Source organism: Drosophila sulfurigaster, chromosome 3, assembly GCF_023558435.1.
Source record: "Drosophila sulfurigaster albostrigata strain 15112-1811.04 chromosome 3, ASM2355843v2, whole genome shotgun sequence".
NCBI lineage: Eukaryota > Metazoa > Arthropoda > Insecta > Diptera > Drosophilidae > Drosophila > Drosophila sulfurigaster.
Genome location: NC_084883.1, coordinates 6,631,409 through 6,648,428, shown reverse-complemented (window position 1 = coordinate 6,648,428; position 17,020 = coordinate 6,631,409). Strand labels below are relative to the sequence as shown.

The window sequence follows — 17,020 nt, the reverse complement described above, 5'->3', positions numbered from 1 at the left end:
AGTGAATATTAATAATTAGTTGTACGCCTGCCAATCGCACATCAGTCACACCCATTGATGTCCTTATAAAAGGACGAACAGCCGAGCAGGCTGAACACATTCCATTTCGAGTAGTAGTCTTGACAATGGGTCACGAGGAAGAGCTGAGTCCCGAGGAAATCGATCCAAAAAAAAGTCAGCATTACGCGGCGCTGTCGAACGCACCTGGAACGATTTCTGCGCCACAAGCAGCATACATGGCCTCAAGTATACCCGAGACAAGGACACTAATCGCATTGTGCACTTTGTTTGGATACTCATCTCGGTAGTAATGTTCATCTGCGCCTTTGTCATGGCGCAGACCTTCTACGCGGACTATCGACGAAGCCCGACGCGCATGAATGTGGAAAGCGATCACACGCCCGTGAGCAAACTCTTCTTTCCGCCCGTTACCATCTGCCCCGAAGTGCTGTTCAACATGGCCAAGTCCAAGGCATTCATCGAAACACTGTGAGAGCAGAACTTGGAGCTGGGATAGCTTAATTTTATATCTGAACTTTCAGGAACATGACCGATGACGTTCAAGCTGCTGATGTGCTGCAGCACTTGCACATATTCTATGGCTTCATGCTGGACGATGAACGTTTCTCGCAGGAGGAGATCGAGATTATGGAGTCCTTGCTGCTGCATAACAATCTGACCATGAATCAATTTGTCGATCGTCTGCGTTGGGACTGCGATGAGTTGCTTTATCGCTGTCGCTTTCACGGCGATATTATGAATTGCAATCAACTCTTTCAGCTGTCGAAGACCTTCTTCGGCCACTGCTGCTCCTTCAACCTTCGTCAGCGCGGGTGGGCTATAGCCGGGTATAATCAAGTCTATCTATATTATATAATATTATAACATTTCAGCATCAATTTTACTGCCCAACAAGCGGCTGGTGGTCTAGACAATGGCTTGTCGTTGATACTGCGTTACAAGGACGAGAACTACGATGCACTTAAATCCTATTCACATGGCTTCAAGCTTCTGATTCAAGAGACTGATGCCTTTCCCAGTGCACATGCCATCTGCAAGTTTCTCGGTCTCAATACCGAATCATTTGCCACTCTTCGCATCGAGCAGACTTTCTGCTCAGAGGCGGTCAAGGCATTATCGATTGAACAACGGAATTGCATTTTCCGGAATGAGTTTCAATTGCGGTACTTTCCGGAATATGTGTATCCCAACTGTGAGCTAAACTGTCGGGTCAGCAACATGATCAAGTTCTGTGGCTGTCACACATATTTCTTTGACTTTAATCGCACCAGGGAACGCATTTGCTCCTTTCGTGATATTCCCTGCCTTGTAGATAACTTTCGTAGGTATCCTTAATATTTTTTTTGTTTACTGCGAGTACAAGCATCTCACTCACAGCTGCCATCATCACACGTCAACGGAAGACGCAGTGTAACTGCCCTTTGACCTGTGAACACTACGATTACGATGTGCAGATCTCGAACTCTGGGTTGCAACTAAACATGCCTGTCATTGATCCATTCTAGTAAGTTCAAAGATAAATTCATTTCAAGAAAACTATATCGTAATCTTTAATTCGATAGCGATGGCATCGAAGAGAATGATGCCATCGTCCATATCTTTGTCAACTCTCAGGTTTATCGGCGGGTGCGTGTGGATCTGCTCTCCAATATGGTTACTTTGGTCTGTAAGTAAAAGTTGTTGACTTGGTTCCACTTTAATTACTTTGATTAACCATTTGATAGCAAATCTTGGAAGTGCCTTCAGTCTGTTTGTGGGCATGAGCATGTTGTCTCTAGTGGAGATAATCTACTATTTTTCTATAATACTGCGCCGAAATTACGTTCAGGAATGTCGGGCCCGACAGAAACTTCAAATGTTACACCGACGCCCGAACTTTGCCTGGCCACCAGCTAAGCGCGCAGGTGACAAGAGCAGTAATCAGCAGAAATCTGTTTTCTATATCGCAGGTCATAACTAATCAGTTGTTTGGTGATAACAAATTTCAAATACTGTCATAAATTGCAATAGACAAATAAATAACGAGTTAAAGCAATTTCAATTGCTGCGAAGTTTAAATACACTGCAATTATTTGTTAATCGTCCATAATACATTAGCAACACATATAATTGGACTCAGCCACATTCCACTTTGCTCATCAACATTTCAGCTTGGCAACATTTTAACTCATCAACATTTGTAGCTCTCTGTTTTTTTCTGTGCACAACGGGCACACTTTCGTAAGCAATGAAACTATCTTAAAAATCAAATTCTGCCCATACGTTTAAATTTATTTATCTTATTTTATTCTTACAAATTCTATTAAATATATAACATTGATTTTTAGGAAACATTCTTTAGTCAATTGTTATCGAAGTATCGCAAAGTATAAGTCCCTAAATATCGTTCGGCTGCGTGTGAAAATCGACTACCCGAAAATATCGATAAAATTCCAAGCAAATCGTTGGCGCGCAATTCAATGTTTGTATCAATTTGTATACAAACAAATATTACCATCTTCTTCATGCTAGAGTATTGTTTTTATACGGAACTCAAGAATCTTGATATCTGGCCCTAGCTGTTACCATAGGTCAACACGTCAGTTAAGCGATGCCACCATAAATTCGCACCACAAAATCGCCATCGGGATGGCTGTAAATTTTGGCACCACGCGAAGCTCGCAAATCCCACGTCAAGCAACGATTAGATTAGGACGTTCATATAAAAGTGGAGCGTGACATGGTATATTCCCACAGTTCTTTGAAATGTTCAAGTTGACGTTACTCTGTTTGCTCGCCACGGCACTGGCGCAGCACAATCCACATTGGTGGGGAAATCGCAATACGATTGTGCATTTGTTTGAATGGAAATGGGATGATATTGCACAGGAATGTGAGGATTTCCTAGCTCCCCGAGGCTATGCAGGCGTGCAGGTGAGCCCTGTGGCTGAGAACATAATTTCGGAGGGTCGTCCATGGTGGGAACGTTATCAGCCCATCTCCTACAAGTTGATAACACGCTCTGGCAATGAATTAGAGTTCGCATCCATGGTACGTCGCTGCAACGATGTGGGCGTTCGCATCTATGTTGATGTCCTGCTGAATCACATGTCTGGCGACTTTGATGGCACGGCCAGCGGCACTGGTGGCTCTGTGGCCGAACCCCGCTCCAAATCATTCCCAGCTGTGCCATACACAGCCCAGGACTTTCATCCCAGCTGCGAGATCTACGATTGGAACGATCGATTCCAAGTGCAGGAGTGTGAACTGGTGGGTCTTAAGGATTTGGATCAAAGCAGCGACTATGTGCGCACTCAGCTCATTGAAGTCCTCGATCATCTAATCAAGTTGGGTGTTGCTGGATTCCGTGTGGATGCCGCCAAGCACATGGCCGCTGATGATCTGGATGTAAGTGAATCGATTATTTTCATCTAGGCGCAGTCCTAATGTTGTTCTATCAGTATATTTTCAGCAATATGCGGGATCTCAACACTGACCATGGCTTCCCTCACAACGCTAGGCCTTTTATCTACCAGGAGGTCATCGATCATGGCCACGAAACTGTCTCCCGTGACGAGTACACAAGTCTTGGCGCAGTCACAGAGTTCCGCTTCTCTGAGGAAATCGGCAAGGCTTTCCGTGGCAACAATGCATTGAAGTGGCTGCAAAGCTGGGGCACTGCATGGGGTTTCCTGCCCTCCGAGCAGGCGTTGACCTTTGTGGACAACCATGATAACCAGCGTGATGGTGGTCAGGAATTGAACTACAAGTCAGCTAAACAATACAAAATGGCCACTGCCTTCCATTTGGCCTACCCCTACGGCATCAGTCAGGTGATGAGCTCATTTGGCTTCGAAGATCGTGACCAGGCGCCTCCACAAGATGCCCAGGAGCGCATCATTTCACCCGTTTTTGATGCCGATGGCGGATGCACTAACGGCTGGATCTGTGAGCATCGCTGGCGCCAAATCTACAACATGGTTGGCTTCAAGAACGCCGTGCGTGGCACTGAGCTGTCTAACTGGTGGGACAACGGCGACAACCAGATCGCTTTCTGTCGTGGAAACAAAGGTTTCGTCGCCTTCAACAATAATCAGTACAATCTATCCGAGAATCTTCAAACTTGTTTGCCAGCTGGCGTTTACTGTGATGTCATCTCTGGTAACCTGATTGATGGTCAGTGCACTGGAAAGTCTGTGACCGTAGATAATTATGGCTATGGCTACATTAGCATTGGTTCTGATGAGTTCGATGGTGTGCTGGCACTGCACTCAAACGCCCGATTATAGAATGGAAGACTGTGAATCTAGAATCGATAGTCGTAGTCGGAATAATTTCAAACAACGACATTGATTTTGCTTTTATTTCACAAATTACAATAAATCGCACATAAAGTAATATAATAATTTGGCTGAAACGAATCCATCGCCCTCAAATACACATACATACTTATTATAGTTCGATAGATCGATAACTGTAACGATAACGATAACGACACAAACGATACAAATGGAAAGTATACACATTTTCTTTTAAACTTGATTCTAACTGCAAACTGGAAGTGTGGATTTGGTTTTTCTAACAAATAGTCTCACTATGCCAAACCAATCCAATATATATATATATATATATATACATATATATATATATATATGTGTGTGTGTATGTATGCCTTTATAAATCGATATACAAATGTCAATTTGATTATTATTTGTTTGATTAAAATGCCGTTGGCCACATGTGTACGAGAGTTTTATCCCACATCCGATTGATAGATCTTGTGATTAGAAGAGGGTAGATCAACAAAAGCGTCTTGAACGAGTCCGCTAGAAAACATGTCTGTAAATAGAAGAAAGTCGCATTTGTGAAATTGTAGTTGAGTGTTTCGAGCTACCTTCAGCTTTTGGCTAATCCTTTCAAGCATTCACAGGCAAATCAAAATCCGATATCGATCGCTCTCGATTACTACAAATTGTCAAGCGTTTTGAATTCAAATTTTTGTTTTTGATTAGTTTTTTTTTAGTTGTGAAAAACAAGCAACTACAAATCAAAATAGCAACGTCTCAACTACTTGCATTCATGTTAGTTATACAAAAATTATTCTAAGTTCCGTTCACAATCGATACAACCGTATGTAGGTAGTTCATCATACATACATCTGTGGCTCTTGTTCTGTTATGGCTGTTGTTGTTTATGTTTTCTTTCTTTTTTTTTGTTTGGGTTGTGTCTGGAGTTGTCAATGTAATGAAATATCGTGTAAATACGTACATACATATATCTATATTAATGTAATGGTAATAACTATGTATAATTAAATGCTTAATATGCGTAAATACCTGTAAAATGTTGATATTTTTAGATTTTCTTTCTTTTTTCTTTGTAAGTTCTCTTAATGCTTTCATAAATCATTATGACAAATGAGAATAGTTAAGAACTAATGATCTATAGACACCACATAGATTGCTTAAATTTAAGATTTTCATTTAACAAACAAACACAGAGTTCAAAAAACTGCTCGAACAACATTAAACATTAGTTATTAGTTTAATTTGTTCCTTTATGAATATATGGTTTGTTTTTTTCGTTTTTTAAGTACAGTATATCTTCTTAATAATTTTCGGCACAAAAGTTTTAATTTAAGATTTAAGTACGGCCCCAAATCCAGCTTTATATGTACATACACATCATATTCATATTTACATAAATACATACGAGTATAATGCGATATACAAATACATATAAGTATAAGTTATGACTAAGAATAATTTTGTCCGAATTATACTAGTTATCGAGTCTTAAAAGTAATCAAACGGAGTCCCTAGCAATAGCATCATTTTACATTTAGAATTGATCATTTTTATGCGTATGATTTGTTTCTTTGAACAATATAAATTATGCGCTTCGTTCAAGTAATGTTATTATTAGGTATGTATTACGCTAGTCCATCAAAAATTTGTAATACGTAATATATGTATGTATGTATATATAACAGGAACCACGTAAAATGCGTACACACTCGTAATATTTGTTTCTTATTGCACACAAATATTACAACATTTAGTTATAATATAATAATAACATTATGTAGGCTTATACATACATATGTTACATACATCTGTGTATATTCATGTATAAGTATATAAGTACATCGTGTACGCTCTATTGTTTAATTAGTAATCAGGTAAATCGTGGGAGGAATTATTGTTTCACATATATTTGTAGATCTTTAGAATATTTCATTTACGAGTACCTTTTTTTGCATTTATCTTATTTTTTCGTATGTTTGAAAAACAATTTTTTTATAATTTATTTCCATGTAAATTTTAGTTTGTACCTTGCAAGCATGACCCAAGTTTACTGTATAAGAATACCCATCTATGTTATGTATTTATAATGAATTCTTGCCTCAATGTAGAAATCGTCTGTCTTATTCTATATTATAGAAATTCAAGAGTATATATATTACAATTGTCACCTATCATATAGAGCTTTGAAACGGCCTAAAACCAGAACCATTTTATAAAGTTTGATATTCGCATTGAGCTCCTCAGATGTTTTTGTAAGTTACAACTAGTTTGCTGAAAGTTTTTGTATAAAACTGGGGATATTATTTCATTCGAGTTTGTATAGAGACTTACATAGCAAAACCTTGGATTGAATAAACACATAGATTGTCAAAAATTGTATTCCTTTTTGAAAAAAAATCATCAATCCTTATTGGGATTTAAATAGATGATCATAAGATACATGTGAGGTTAGAACAATTAATTTGTTTATCTGTGCTAAACTATTATTATAGATTGCTTTCCTAAAGATAGTCGCGGTTGTTGCTTGATTTTGCCTCTGGCTGTGCATGGACTGCTGTCTGCATCCATGCCTTCAACTGACACCTAGAAACTTTTGCCCGCATCGTGGATGCGTTTGCGTCGACTGTCCCGACGACGATAACGATCGATAATGCGCGATCGATGCCGTTCCGGGCACAATGCTTCCGGTGAGCTATCCACCTTTTTCATAACTATGCGAAATGTAAAGGTGTGCTTGGGCGAGGCGCTGGCAGCACGCCTCGGTGATGGCGGCTCAAACTCACTGCCACTGGAGAAGCCGCAGGAGCCAAGCGAAGCATTTGCATGTGCTGGGCCAGCACCGACAGTGATGCCAACTCCAATGCCGCCGCCACTGGGCATGGCAACAGCACTCCCCATGCTGCCAGGAACTCGGGGTGCACTGTAACCCGATGCCGAGGGCGTTGACATAGAGCCCGTGGATAGCTGTTGGGTGAGCACCGAGCTGGGCCGTGGCTCAAATATCGATGCACAGCGCAGATCGGTGCACAAGAAGGTTTTGACCTCCTCCTCGCGTTGCTTAATGGTGAGCGGGAAATGCTTTTTGCTGGGATCAGCATATGGACTACGCTGCGGCTCATGGCCATGCGGATAGGATGAGCTGGAGTCGTAGCTATCGCGCGAGCTGTAATTCGAGGAGGTCTGCTGGGAGAGCGGGCTGCGTGCCCGCGAAAAGGCACTGAAGGGCGATATGTGCAGCTGTCGAAAGTGTTCTGCTTTCTGCTTCTTGGTCATTGGGAAATTGGGGGAACGGGCGGGTGTCATACCGCTCGTCTCCGAAGGCGTGTAGTCAAAGTGCGTCTCAAGCGACGATTTGCGGCCACATGAAGAGCCGGAGCGTTGAAAGGTCTCCGCATCGACTAGCTCAATGGAGCTCTTGCGAAGATCAATGTGACGACGACGATCATCAGTGTCGACGATCTCAAAACTAGAGGTTTGATCTTCATAGCTGGTGGACTGATAGCGTGAGATCGATACATCGAAGCTGGTGTCACGCGAGGAATAGGGACAATCGAAGCTGGATTCGGCCCGACTAGATTTGCGATCACCATCGACCATCTCGAAACTGTCGCCACCCGAGTCCAGGCGCTGCAGATTGATCAGATCGGTGTCGGTATCGACGCCCGGGCTGCGCAGCTGCTCCAGAAACGGTGAACGCGGCGGATCAAAGGACGAGCGACGTGATGGCGGCTCAAACTCAATAGTAGGACACTGCAGCGGTAGCTTCTCCGGCGGTGGCGGTAACACTGCTGTGGCAGCGGCGGCGGCAGCAACAGCAGCAGCTGCCTCCGCAACGGCACGTGCCACCGCCTCCGCCTCCTCCGTTTCGCGCCGCAACGCCTGCAGATTAACATAAACTGGCTCTGGTGCATAGGCTTTCAAAATCTCTACAAGCTCCGCCCGCAGCTCTTCGGGTATTATCAGATCATTGGAGTCCGATTCACGCTCCTCGCTAATTCGCGGCTCAATCGGCTCCCGACTTTCTGAACGTCGGGTGAAATGATGCACGGCCGGCACACCTGACTCTCCATTGAGTGCCACCACTTTAAGGGAGTTGGTGACCTCCTCGACGAATTGTGCCATAGCTGCATCTGCTGGTTCGGGTTCATTGTCTGCTGGTGTTTCCGCTGGGGTCTCTGGTTCCGGCTCGGGTTCGACCAATTCACGAAGTCGTTCATGCTTGATATAGGACTCACCTACCTTCTCAAAGTGCACATTCGCCAGCTCGAATGGCAGATCCTCCTCAGCTCCGGATCCACCTACCTGATCCTGTGTACCTGCATTCGAGTCCGCGCTAGCTCGTTTAGAGCCTGCCGCTGAGTTCACTGCTGATGCCCTCTGCTGCTGCTGTTGTTGTTTCTCCTCCTCCTCCCGTCGTGCCGAGCGGCGTAGCTTTAACGACATTTTCGTGTAGTGTGCAAATTTTAGCGACATCTTTGGTTCAAATCCGACCTCAGACATTTGCTTTTGTACAGCACTCTTGGCGGCCGTCGACGAAGCTGCCGGACTAGCGGAGAACGTGCTCTGACGTATCAGAGGGCCACTGGAGGATCCTGACTCGGCTCTTGTAAATGCATTTGCAAAGCGATTGGTACGTGTCGATATGTGCTTGGAAGGCTTTCGCACAAACGCCAGAATCTCCCGCATCACACTCTTCTTCTCTGGCGGCGGCTGTGACTGGGCTGCTTCTTTCTCCCGCTCCCGCGCCGCTGCTTCGGCTGCCTCGCGTTCACGCTCGGCACTCTTGTACGTCTCGGCGGGATTGGATACAGTTATGGGCGGTATGGGACCCATGGGACTGCGCTTCTCACTGGCGAAATAGATGGGCGTGAAGAGATTAATCGATGGCCGCTTCAGGCCTACGAATCCAGCCTCTTCGGGCTCGGTGGCCATGTCCTGCACATGTACCGTGGATGTGGGACTGCGTCTTGTTCCGGATGTGCCCGCCTGGCAACTGAAGTCCGATGGCGCCACTGAACCCAGCGGTGAGCGTCGTTCTTGTAGCTGAATACTGAATGTTGGACTGCGACGTTGTGAATCACCCGTTGGACTTCTGGCCGTTGGACTAGGCTGATCATTGGGCGATCTCAGGCCGCTACTGGGAAACAGTGGACTACGTCGTCCCTGCGGACTGCGATCATTGAGTCCCACTGGACTGCGACGACCTTGGTTCTGGGCACTCAGCGATATGGTCAACTGGCCGCTGTTCTTGCGTCGACTGGAGGCACGGAGCGTGCCCTGGCGTGACAACGATGTAGGCGTCTTCTGGGAGCTGCTTCCGGGACTCTTTGATTCGGGTTGCGGGAGCACTGGACTCTTGGGTGTCAACGGACTACGCTTTTTCTCGCCATTGGCAGCACTAGTGTTGAGGGTGAGAGCGGGAGCATTGGGACTGCGTCGCTCGGAGGGACTTCGGCGAGTACGGAATGATTGTGACTTGGCCTTGCGTATCTTGGGGAGGGATTGGTGGTGGTGGCGATGGCGGTTCTGCTGGTTATGGGACGAGGAGGAGGAGGAGGGGCCGTTCAACTTATGTTAGTTGCTATGATGGGCACCACTGGTGGGGTCGCTGCTGCCGCTGGAACTGAGCGTGGTGTTGGAGCCATAAGGATCCAGGGAGCTTTGCACGGACATCGATCTGCCCTGATTCTGGCGGGCACGTCTTACTCGGCTAGAGTTGGGAGACAGCTTTCCGGGGTCGATGCTTTCTGGGTCTGCCTGCAAGTTGTAGAATCAGACATAAAGGGGGACAACAGGATGGATAGCATGGACGATGGACGACAGATGGATAAATAGATAGACAGATATAGATGGGTGATGTGGCATGAATGACACTGAGTTAAACACCAAAGAAGCCAAACAACATTTAGGCAATCAAAGCACACACAACCCACCTGGTAGGCCAGCGCATTCATGATGATGGCGTAAGGCACGAGATTCAATGGATGAATCTCTCGCATTAGCACATTGGCAGGTATCTTGTGGAATTGAATGTACTCCAGAAAAGTGCCCAATATCTCTTTAATGTCAATGTTCTGAAAGACACAAATGGGGTAAGAAATTAGAAAACTAAGCGAAACAATTGACACAATTAAACTTACTGGATTGTTATCATAGTACTTCTTACTCCACATAAGAGCCGCTTGAAACTTGGTGAACTCATCGGCTCTCAGCTCCTCCCTCGCCAGTATCAGACGCACGACATGCTGCGGCAAGAGCGTGAAACTGCCCAGATTCAGCACCTCATTGCCATGTTCATCCACAAACTCGAGCACCTTCTGCACCAAGGTTTTGGTGCACTTGTACTGAATGTATCTCTCTGCGGAGGCAAGCAGAGCGCATACAGTGTCCACATTAATGCAACACTGCACAAAGCCAGCACAGGCACGTCGCAGTTCCTCCAGGCCATAGTAATCAGCAGCATTCATGACACCTGATCGATTAAGGGATAATTAGAATAAGGTGCTCTCAAATAAGTTAGACCAGTTCTTACCCAAAAGGGTGCGAGGTTGTAGGGTCACACAGCCCGTGTGGATGTACTCAATAAGTTGGCGGAAGACATCCGGTTCGAACTCCTCAATGATCAACGTTTGGTGCTGTTGACCTGAGGGCTATAAATGCAAATATTCGAATTAGTGAATGTTGTAGAGATTAACTGAATATTAACTACAGCTAACTAAATACTTATAAGACAGCTAGCACGATCATAACAATTAAATAACATATTCCAAATTCGAGCTTTAATTTGGGGAAACATAGAATAAGACAGTAATGAGATGCATACATAAAAATATATATTATAAGAAGATTATTATTTACAAAAATAAACGTTATTGGCATTTAACGCAGAGTTAGCAAAAGTTGGAAGAATAGAGCCAATTAAAATATACATTCCAGTAGAGAATATATTATATTTAGGCAGACAATAGTCTAATTTATTTTTGAAATAGGAAAAGGGGAAAGCCACATGTTAGATGCAATACACATTCAAGCAAACAGTATTGATATTATGTCGCAACCTAATTTTAGCATATATTAAAATTAATCAAGTTGTAGTTCACCGTTCTTAGGTAGGGATTGGTTAGATCGGACAAAGACTGTTGTCTGAATTAAATATATAACATAGTTATTTGGGCAAAATCAGCCCGAAATGGTTCTTTAAAGAAATTTAATTAATTTTTAAGATATTTAAATGACGCCCTTAAGAACTATAAGCGATAGTTTTCTCATTGCAGTCAGCTTACAATATGAGAAGAGTATCATTATCATGAATTTGGCCGTCTTATCGGAAGATGTTTCTGCTAAAGTTTGTTCTTGCTTAACTGCACCAAAAGTATATTAAGTTTATAGATATAGCTTTACAGTATGCAATCAATTAAGTCGAATAGGAAAGCATAGAGTTAGAAAAGTATAATATTCAGAAAGACATTCAGTTGGAGGGAAATATGTTGTTTTTGATGCAGCTTCGAAGCACAGACTTTTGTCATTGGCAAAAATTGCTCCCCTGAATGCAATAACACACATTCTCGTAAAACATATATGTAGGTTAGTAGTATTTATTATTAGATTAACTAGGACACACGACATTACTTAGCTATAACTAAATACATTGCCGCATAAAGAGGCGGATACACACACGCACACACGTACACAACATACACATACACAACATTAGCCGCTTGGGTACTAAGCGTTTACCTCGGGTATCGGAGCTAATTGTTGGGTGAAACCGGTTCTCTATTTGTTTAGTTTTTATGAAAGTTTTTGGTATATATTGGATGGTTTGGGAATGGAGTCACAACAGAGAACGGAGAATACACAAAACATTGATATTATTAAAATGTATTTCAAGTATTTCGATATCTTTATTTTGTCATTGAAATATTTACAAAAAATGTACAAAAAAAATACAGTACTCGTATGCTGGAAATGAAAACAGAAAATAAAAATATAGGTATTGATTAAGAAGAAACTAAAAGAAATACATGACATAGTAATATCCCCCAATACTTATACACTCATACCAATACACATACACGCTGCCCGAATACGCACATCGAAACGCACACAGATACACACATACGCATACACATTCCCATTCCCATTGCCAGTCCCTTTTGGCCACTTCCACATACATATATCCACATATTGATATTTCCATATTGTAGTATCGAAAGGCCTCTACCCTATTAATCGATTATAAATACGAACCTGTTGTGCCGCATTCTGTAGATTCAGCAGGGGTTCCGAGGAGCGTTTGAGGAAGAGCCGCAGCTTATTCTCCTTGGTGGTGGTCTCCCTCTTCCGCTGCGGCGATGGGGCAGCATAGAGCATTTTGGCAAACACGCGGGAACGCGACGCAAGCACAGCCTGAGAAGCAAAAAGAACAGAGAGAGAGAGAGAGAGAGAGAGAGAGAGAGAGAGAGTTGATTGAGGGTTTAGTTTGATGCTGCGTCGATTACGCAGTGACCTGATTTTAGCACACACATGGGCGTTTTGCCCTGTGACACACAGTAACACACAGACAAACGCACACACATTGCCTACCTTGACGGCGCAAACTGGCTCGCGGGTGTCACCGACGAGGAAGGTAACGTCGCATAGCTCGGGCATGGACGCCAGGAACTTCATGTCCTCGGCAAGTCCAGTTTTATTCTCGAACGTTGATAGGTCCGGCTCTGCGTCAGCCATGCCGGGTAGTATCAATGCCTCGGGCATGTGGGTTTACTGTAACGATACGCGCAACTTGACATTTAAGCATTGTTTGTCCGACTAATTGGGGAAGAGAGAGTGTCGCTTGTCGCGTATACACGTAGAAGAAAGATAGAGTAAGGGAGGGGATACTTTAGGATGTCAGCGGCTTTGGTTGAGCCAACGGAACTTAATTGAAAAGTGCTATAAATACGCGCATTGATGCTGCTCGCTTGTGTGTTGATCCTTTAATACTGCAAGGACTCCCAAGTAATTAAATTGTAATTCTGGCGCACAGAAAGAACAATGCCAACAAACACTTTCCAGTTCCCAATCGCAAGCACACACAAATACACCCACACATTCACACTCGCAGACACTCACACACACACGCACACACACTCACTCATCTGGCAGTTGTCTGTGTCTGTGGCTGTGACTGTCTGTGCAACAGTCTGTGGGTAGCCGTGCGTGTAGCACCTGCATTGGATATGGCCTTGAATGGAGCGGAGCATGGAGCATATAAATTACAATTACAATGGCGAGAAATGCCACGAGACAAGGACCACAACAACAATAATATTACAGAACAGTAACTACATGGAAGCAACAAAAAAATGAAACGAAATAAAACAACAATAATACGTTCAAAATATGTACAGTCAGTCTGTGATTGGATGCTGGGTTGACTTTCATTATACAAGTCTGGCCACGGGTCAGCAATTCGAGCATATTCCTTTAGGGGATTACGAAATCGAGTTATTAACCAAGATTAAGCATGCAGAATGAAGGACCAAATCGAAAATTACTTTGGATACAATTAGAAAACTTTGAAATTAAAAAGAAATTACTTTCAAAATATTGCAAATGTTACCTGATTTCAGATTTAAAAAATTTTGCTCAGAAACCTTATTGAATTACATAAATATTCTGTATTGAACTTCAATTTTACCAACTTTGTGACTATTAAGAAATGAGTTTCGTTATTATGTCTCAAGCCATGCGAATTGGGAGCGAACTCGCTGACTCACAGAGAATTTAATGAATAAATGAATAAACATTAAAAATGCACTTTACTTACCTGTTGCAAAGTGAATATATGTTCTGGCCTCAGTACAAAAATGGCTATTAAGTTTTTGAAACGGATTTCGAAATCCGTTTTTCAGCTTAATATTAAATCATGTTGACTGTCAAATCGGTATTAAAATTATTATAATATCAAAATGTAAAGTTCGGAATAAAAGTTCGAAGTAAATTATTAATTCTCGATTAAAACAATTGTACAAAATGAGTCACGGAAATGTAAGAAAACATTTAGCTATTGAATTTACAGCATGCGAATTGTTTGGCGAGGGGCAAGGGGAGACGTTCAAAAATGTGCTGTGTATAAGTGTGTGCAAAATTGGTATGTGCTACGCATAAATTAGAAGACGCCGAGAGAAAGAGAGAAATACTATAGACATCGAGAAAGAGAGAGGGAGACAGAGTAAGAAAGAGAGAGGGAGAGAACGTGATGCGGGGTGAAGGTTGGCCTGGTTGGCCTCAAAATTAAATTAGAAAAACGATTTTAGCAAGTTGCGCAAAATTTTGTGGATAAAACTTTTGTATACGAAGTAAAAGGAAAATTACTTTGCTAAAGCGTTGCGAGCGATATGTAAAAAATGCGAAAGTTCTTCTTGTTCTCTTCCGAAATGCTCCAAACGCTGTTTGGGGCGTCACTTTCACTTTTCACAACGCGTGTGTATGTATTTGTGTTTGTGTACGTGTACGTGTACGTGTACGTGTCCGTGTACGTAGCGTATACGTAACGTGTACGTGGGTATTTGCTAAACAACGAAAGAAGCAAAGAAAGCAACGCACACACGTAAACACACACAGACTCGCATCAAACTGGGAGAAGGCTCCCAAATCAAATTTGAAAATGCAAAAAGCCAAGGCAATAATCACTACTCGTAAGTATGTTGTGTGCTCGCTCGATTTCAAAAAGCAACTACAAATGATGAAATCAAACAATTTCTAACTATTCAGCTGAAATTGACACACACACACACACACACGCAATCACATTTACAGTAACAGGCACACACACACACAGTGCTTTTTTGGTGGAACGCGATGAAATTTAATGAACCGTTTCGCACGAAGCACGGGAACGTTCTGCAGACGCAGCAGATACTTTTTCATTCGCATGCCCCGTTCATGCTCGCTGTACTCGTAATTATTGTGTCTACATCAAAAGGAGTTTCCTTCGATATGTCAGCCAGCAGCAGCAGCAGGCAGCAGTCAGCAGCATTCGCAGCGTTGGCATTGCGCATGTCCAACACCAATCGATATATCCTGACATCCCCGACGCCAATTCCGGCAACAGTTTGTCGCGTGTTCCTTTCGTGGCACGTTGGCGCTTCTCTGCCCCAAAAACACAGCAGCCACTTGTTAGCATTCGTAAGGTTTGGTACAGCCTGCTGCTCAACAGCTCGACACTCGACAACTCGACAGCTCGGCTTGTTTATGTGCTCACTGCGCAGGAGCGAGATACCGCAAAACGTAAACAAAGCGCACATTTTGACAGATGACATTCGAAAGTGTGCAGTTGACGGTCGCTCGGTTGTTGTTGATGGCACCAAGGATACAGACGATGTTCACGTTACCATTGGCTACTTGACATGCGCCCTGCGCATCTCATTTTCAGCATTCGGTGGCGCCTCATCGAATTACGATAACCTCATAACCAGGGCTCGAGAAGTAAACAAACAAATTGTGGTGACAACTCTGACAAGCACTTAAAATTGCGGCTACTTGAAATGCGTCGTAGGTTGCTGAGGGAAACGGAGAAGTCCCGCAGAGTCAGAGCGAGACAGACCACACAAAAGGGAAACATTAGCCAGCGATCTGCTGGCACAGTGGGCGCTAATTGCTGGAAAATACTTAAACAATTATATAGGCCAAAAATTACAAAAAATGTGCCAATAATAAAGGAATAAAACTCATATAAAACAAACAATAAATTTAAACTTCACAAAAAGTATACTAAAGTAAATACGAGTATAAACAAATCTGTTATTTTCTTAAAAATCAAATCAAATCCTGCAATGAATGCTGGGTTTGGCTAATATTTTAATTTAATTCTTAATCCAATTTCATTATAACATTTATTTACTATATAAGTATATTTTGTTTCATATTTACAAATATATTTACTTTAACGAGTTCATTGCTTTTATCGCATTGTAACTAAATTAATTAATATTTAAATATACAAATAAATTAAACAGTTGCAATACTAATATTAAAATAAAGAGCTATAAAATAATAATATTTTATTTTTACAGCTTTGTCTTTTGTCGATCTTCAGCTTGATCTTCACTTCTACTTTTTGAGGTTGTATAAAATACTACTAATGAAATAGAAATTGCACCTACATAAAGTACAATATTATACTCAAAAAAACATGTAAATTTTTGAACACTTTTATTAGAAAATGTGTATTGTTATTTTCATATGTACTTTTTTGAAGAGAATAAGAAAAGGAGTGAATTCCGATTTGATATTTTCTATTTAAACAGATTAACAAGTAAGAAATACAACAGTATCAGCAACCGCTTTTAAATAGTGTCATGTTCTACAAATATACCCAAAGTATATCGAAGGCTAAATTATTTCTTAAATAATTTCTAAAATTTCTATCTGGTCTTCTATCATACCCTATTATACAATATGATATAACAACATAACATACAATTTTAGATAAGCAAAAATATGCAATAATCTCTTATTACTATTTTATTTCAACAGCTTTAAGTCGTTTGCACTCTCTTGCTGATCTTCAGTTTCAATTCACTTCCGCTTTTTTGCCTTAGGAGCTAAAGTCAATGAAGTCGCAGTAATCACTGTGACGTTGCTGCTGCAGCAGCTCATTAATTTTGTTTGCAGCTACCCCAAGAAATAAGGTCGCAAACTCGCCGCTGCATGTGACTAAAAATAAC

At 42.3% G+C, this 17,020-nt stretch overlaps 3 protein-coding genes across 8 annotated transcripts; 2 read left to right on the top strand and 1 right to left on the bottom strand.

Moving 5' to 3' along the window:
* Positions 1-6: 6 nt before the first annotated feature.
* Positions 7-2,319, top strand: LOC133844314 (sodium channel protein Nach). The gene is given in 6 exon segments (XM_062278243.1): positions 7-164; positions 167-489; positions 543-1,348; positions 1,351-1,525; positions 1,584-1,687; positions 1,746-2,319. Coding segments are annotated over 6 exon segments (1,683 nt in total). The 5' UTR covers positions 7-125; the 3' UTR covers positions 1,982-2,319.
* Positions 2,320-2,589: 270 nt separating this feature from the next.
* LOC133844307 (alpha-amylase-related protein) lies at positions 2,590-4,457 on the top strand. The gene is made up of 2 exons (XM_062278231.1): positions 2,590-3,408; positions 3,462-4,457. The coding sequence occupies exons 1-2, from the start codon at positions 2,767-2,769 to the stop codon at positions 4,287-4,289; spliced, it is 1,470 nt and encodes a 489-aa protein (XP_062134215.1). The 5' UTR covers positions 2,590-2,766; the 3' UTR covers positions 4,290-4,457.
* A 538-nt stretch (positions 4,458-4,995) lies between these two features.
* Positions 4,996-15,188, bottom strand: LOC133844308 (serine-enriched protein). 6 transcript variants are annotated; one of them, XM_062278237.1, is made up of 9 exons: positions 14,119-15,067; positions 12,894-13,073; positions 12,558-12,716; positions 12,045-12,083; positions 10,840-10,957; positions 10,448-10,779; positions 10,241-10,381; positions 10,014-10,064; positions 4,996-9,836 (listed from the first exon to the last, which is right to left on the bottom strand). In XM_062278237.1, the coding sequence occupies exons 2-9, from the start codon at positions 13,062-13,064 to the stop codon at positions 6,891-6,893; spliced, it is 3,957 nt and encodes a 1,318-aa protein (XP_062134221.1). In that variant the 5' UTR covers positions 13,065-13,073; positions 14,119-15,067; the 3' UTR covers positions 4,996-6,890. The 6 variants fall into 6 exon arrangements, with proteins under 6 accessions (XP_062134221.1, XP_062134219.1, XP_062134218.1 ...); XM_062278235.1 differs by adding an exon at positions 15,131-15,188 and having other exon boundaries at positions 9,779-10,064; positions 14,119-14,224; XM_062278234.1 differs by adding an exon at positions 15,109-15,186 and having other exon boundaries at positions 9,779-10,064; positions 14,119-14,224.
* Between the last annotated feature and the right edge of the window lie 1,832 nt (positions 15,189-17,020).

Coding starts and splice junctions, on each gene's coding strand:
- LOC133844307 (XM_062278231.1), top strand. CDS start 2,767: ATGTTCAAGTTGACGTTACTCTGTTTGCTCGCCACGGCACTGGCGCAG. Junction 3,409..3,461: donor TGGCCGCTGATGATCTGGAT/GTAAGTGAATCG, acceptor TTGTTCTATCAG/TATATTTTCAGCAATATGCG.
- LOC133844308 (XM_062278237.1), bottom strand. CDS start 13,064: ATGCCCGAGGCATTGATACTACCCGGCATGGCTGACGCAGAGCCGGAC. Junction 10,958..12,044: donor AATTAGCTCCGATACCCGAG/GTAAACGCTTAG, acceptor TTGCATTTATAG/CCCTCAGGTCAACAGCACCA. Junction 10,780..10,839: donor ACAACCTCGCACCCTTTTGG/GTAAGAACTGGT, acceptor TTAATCGATCAG/GTGTCATGAATGCTGCTGAT.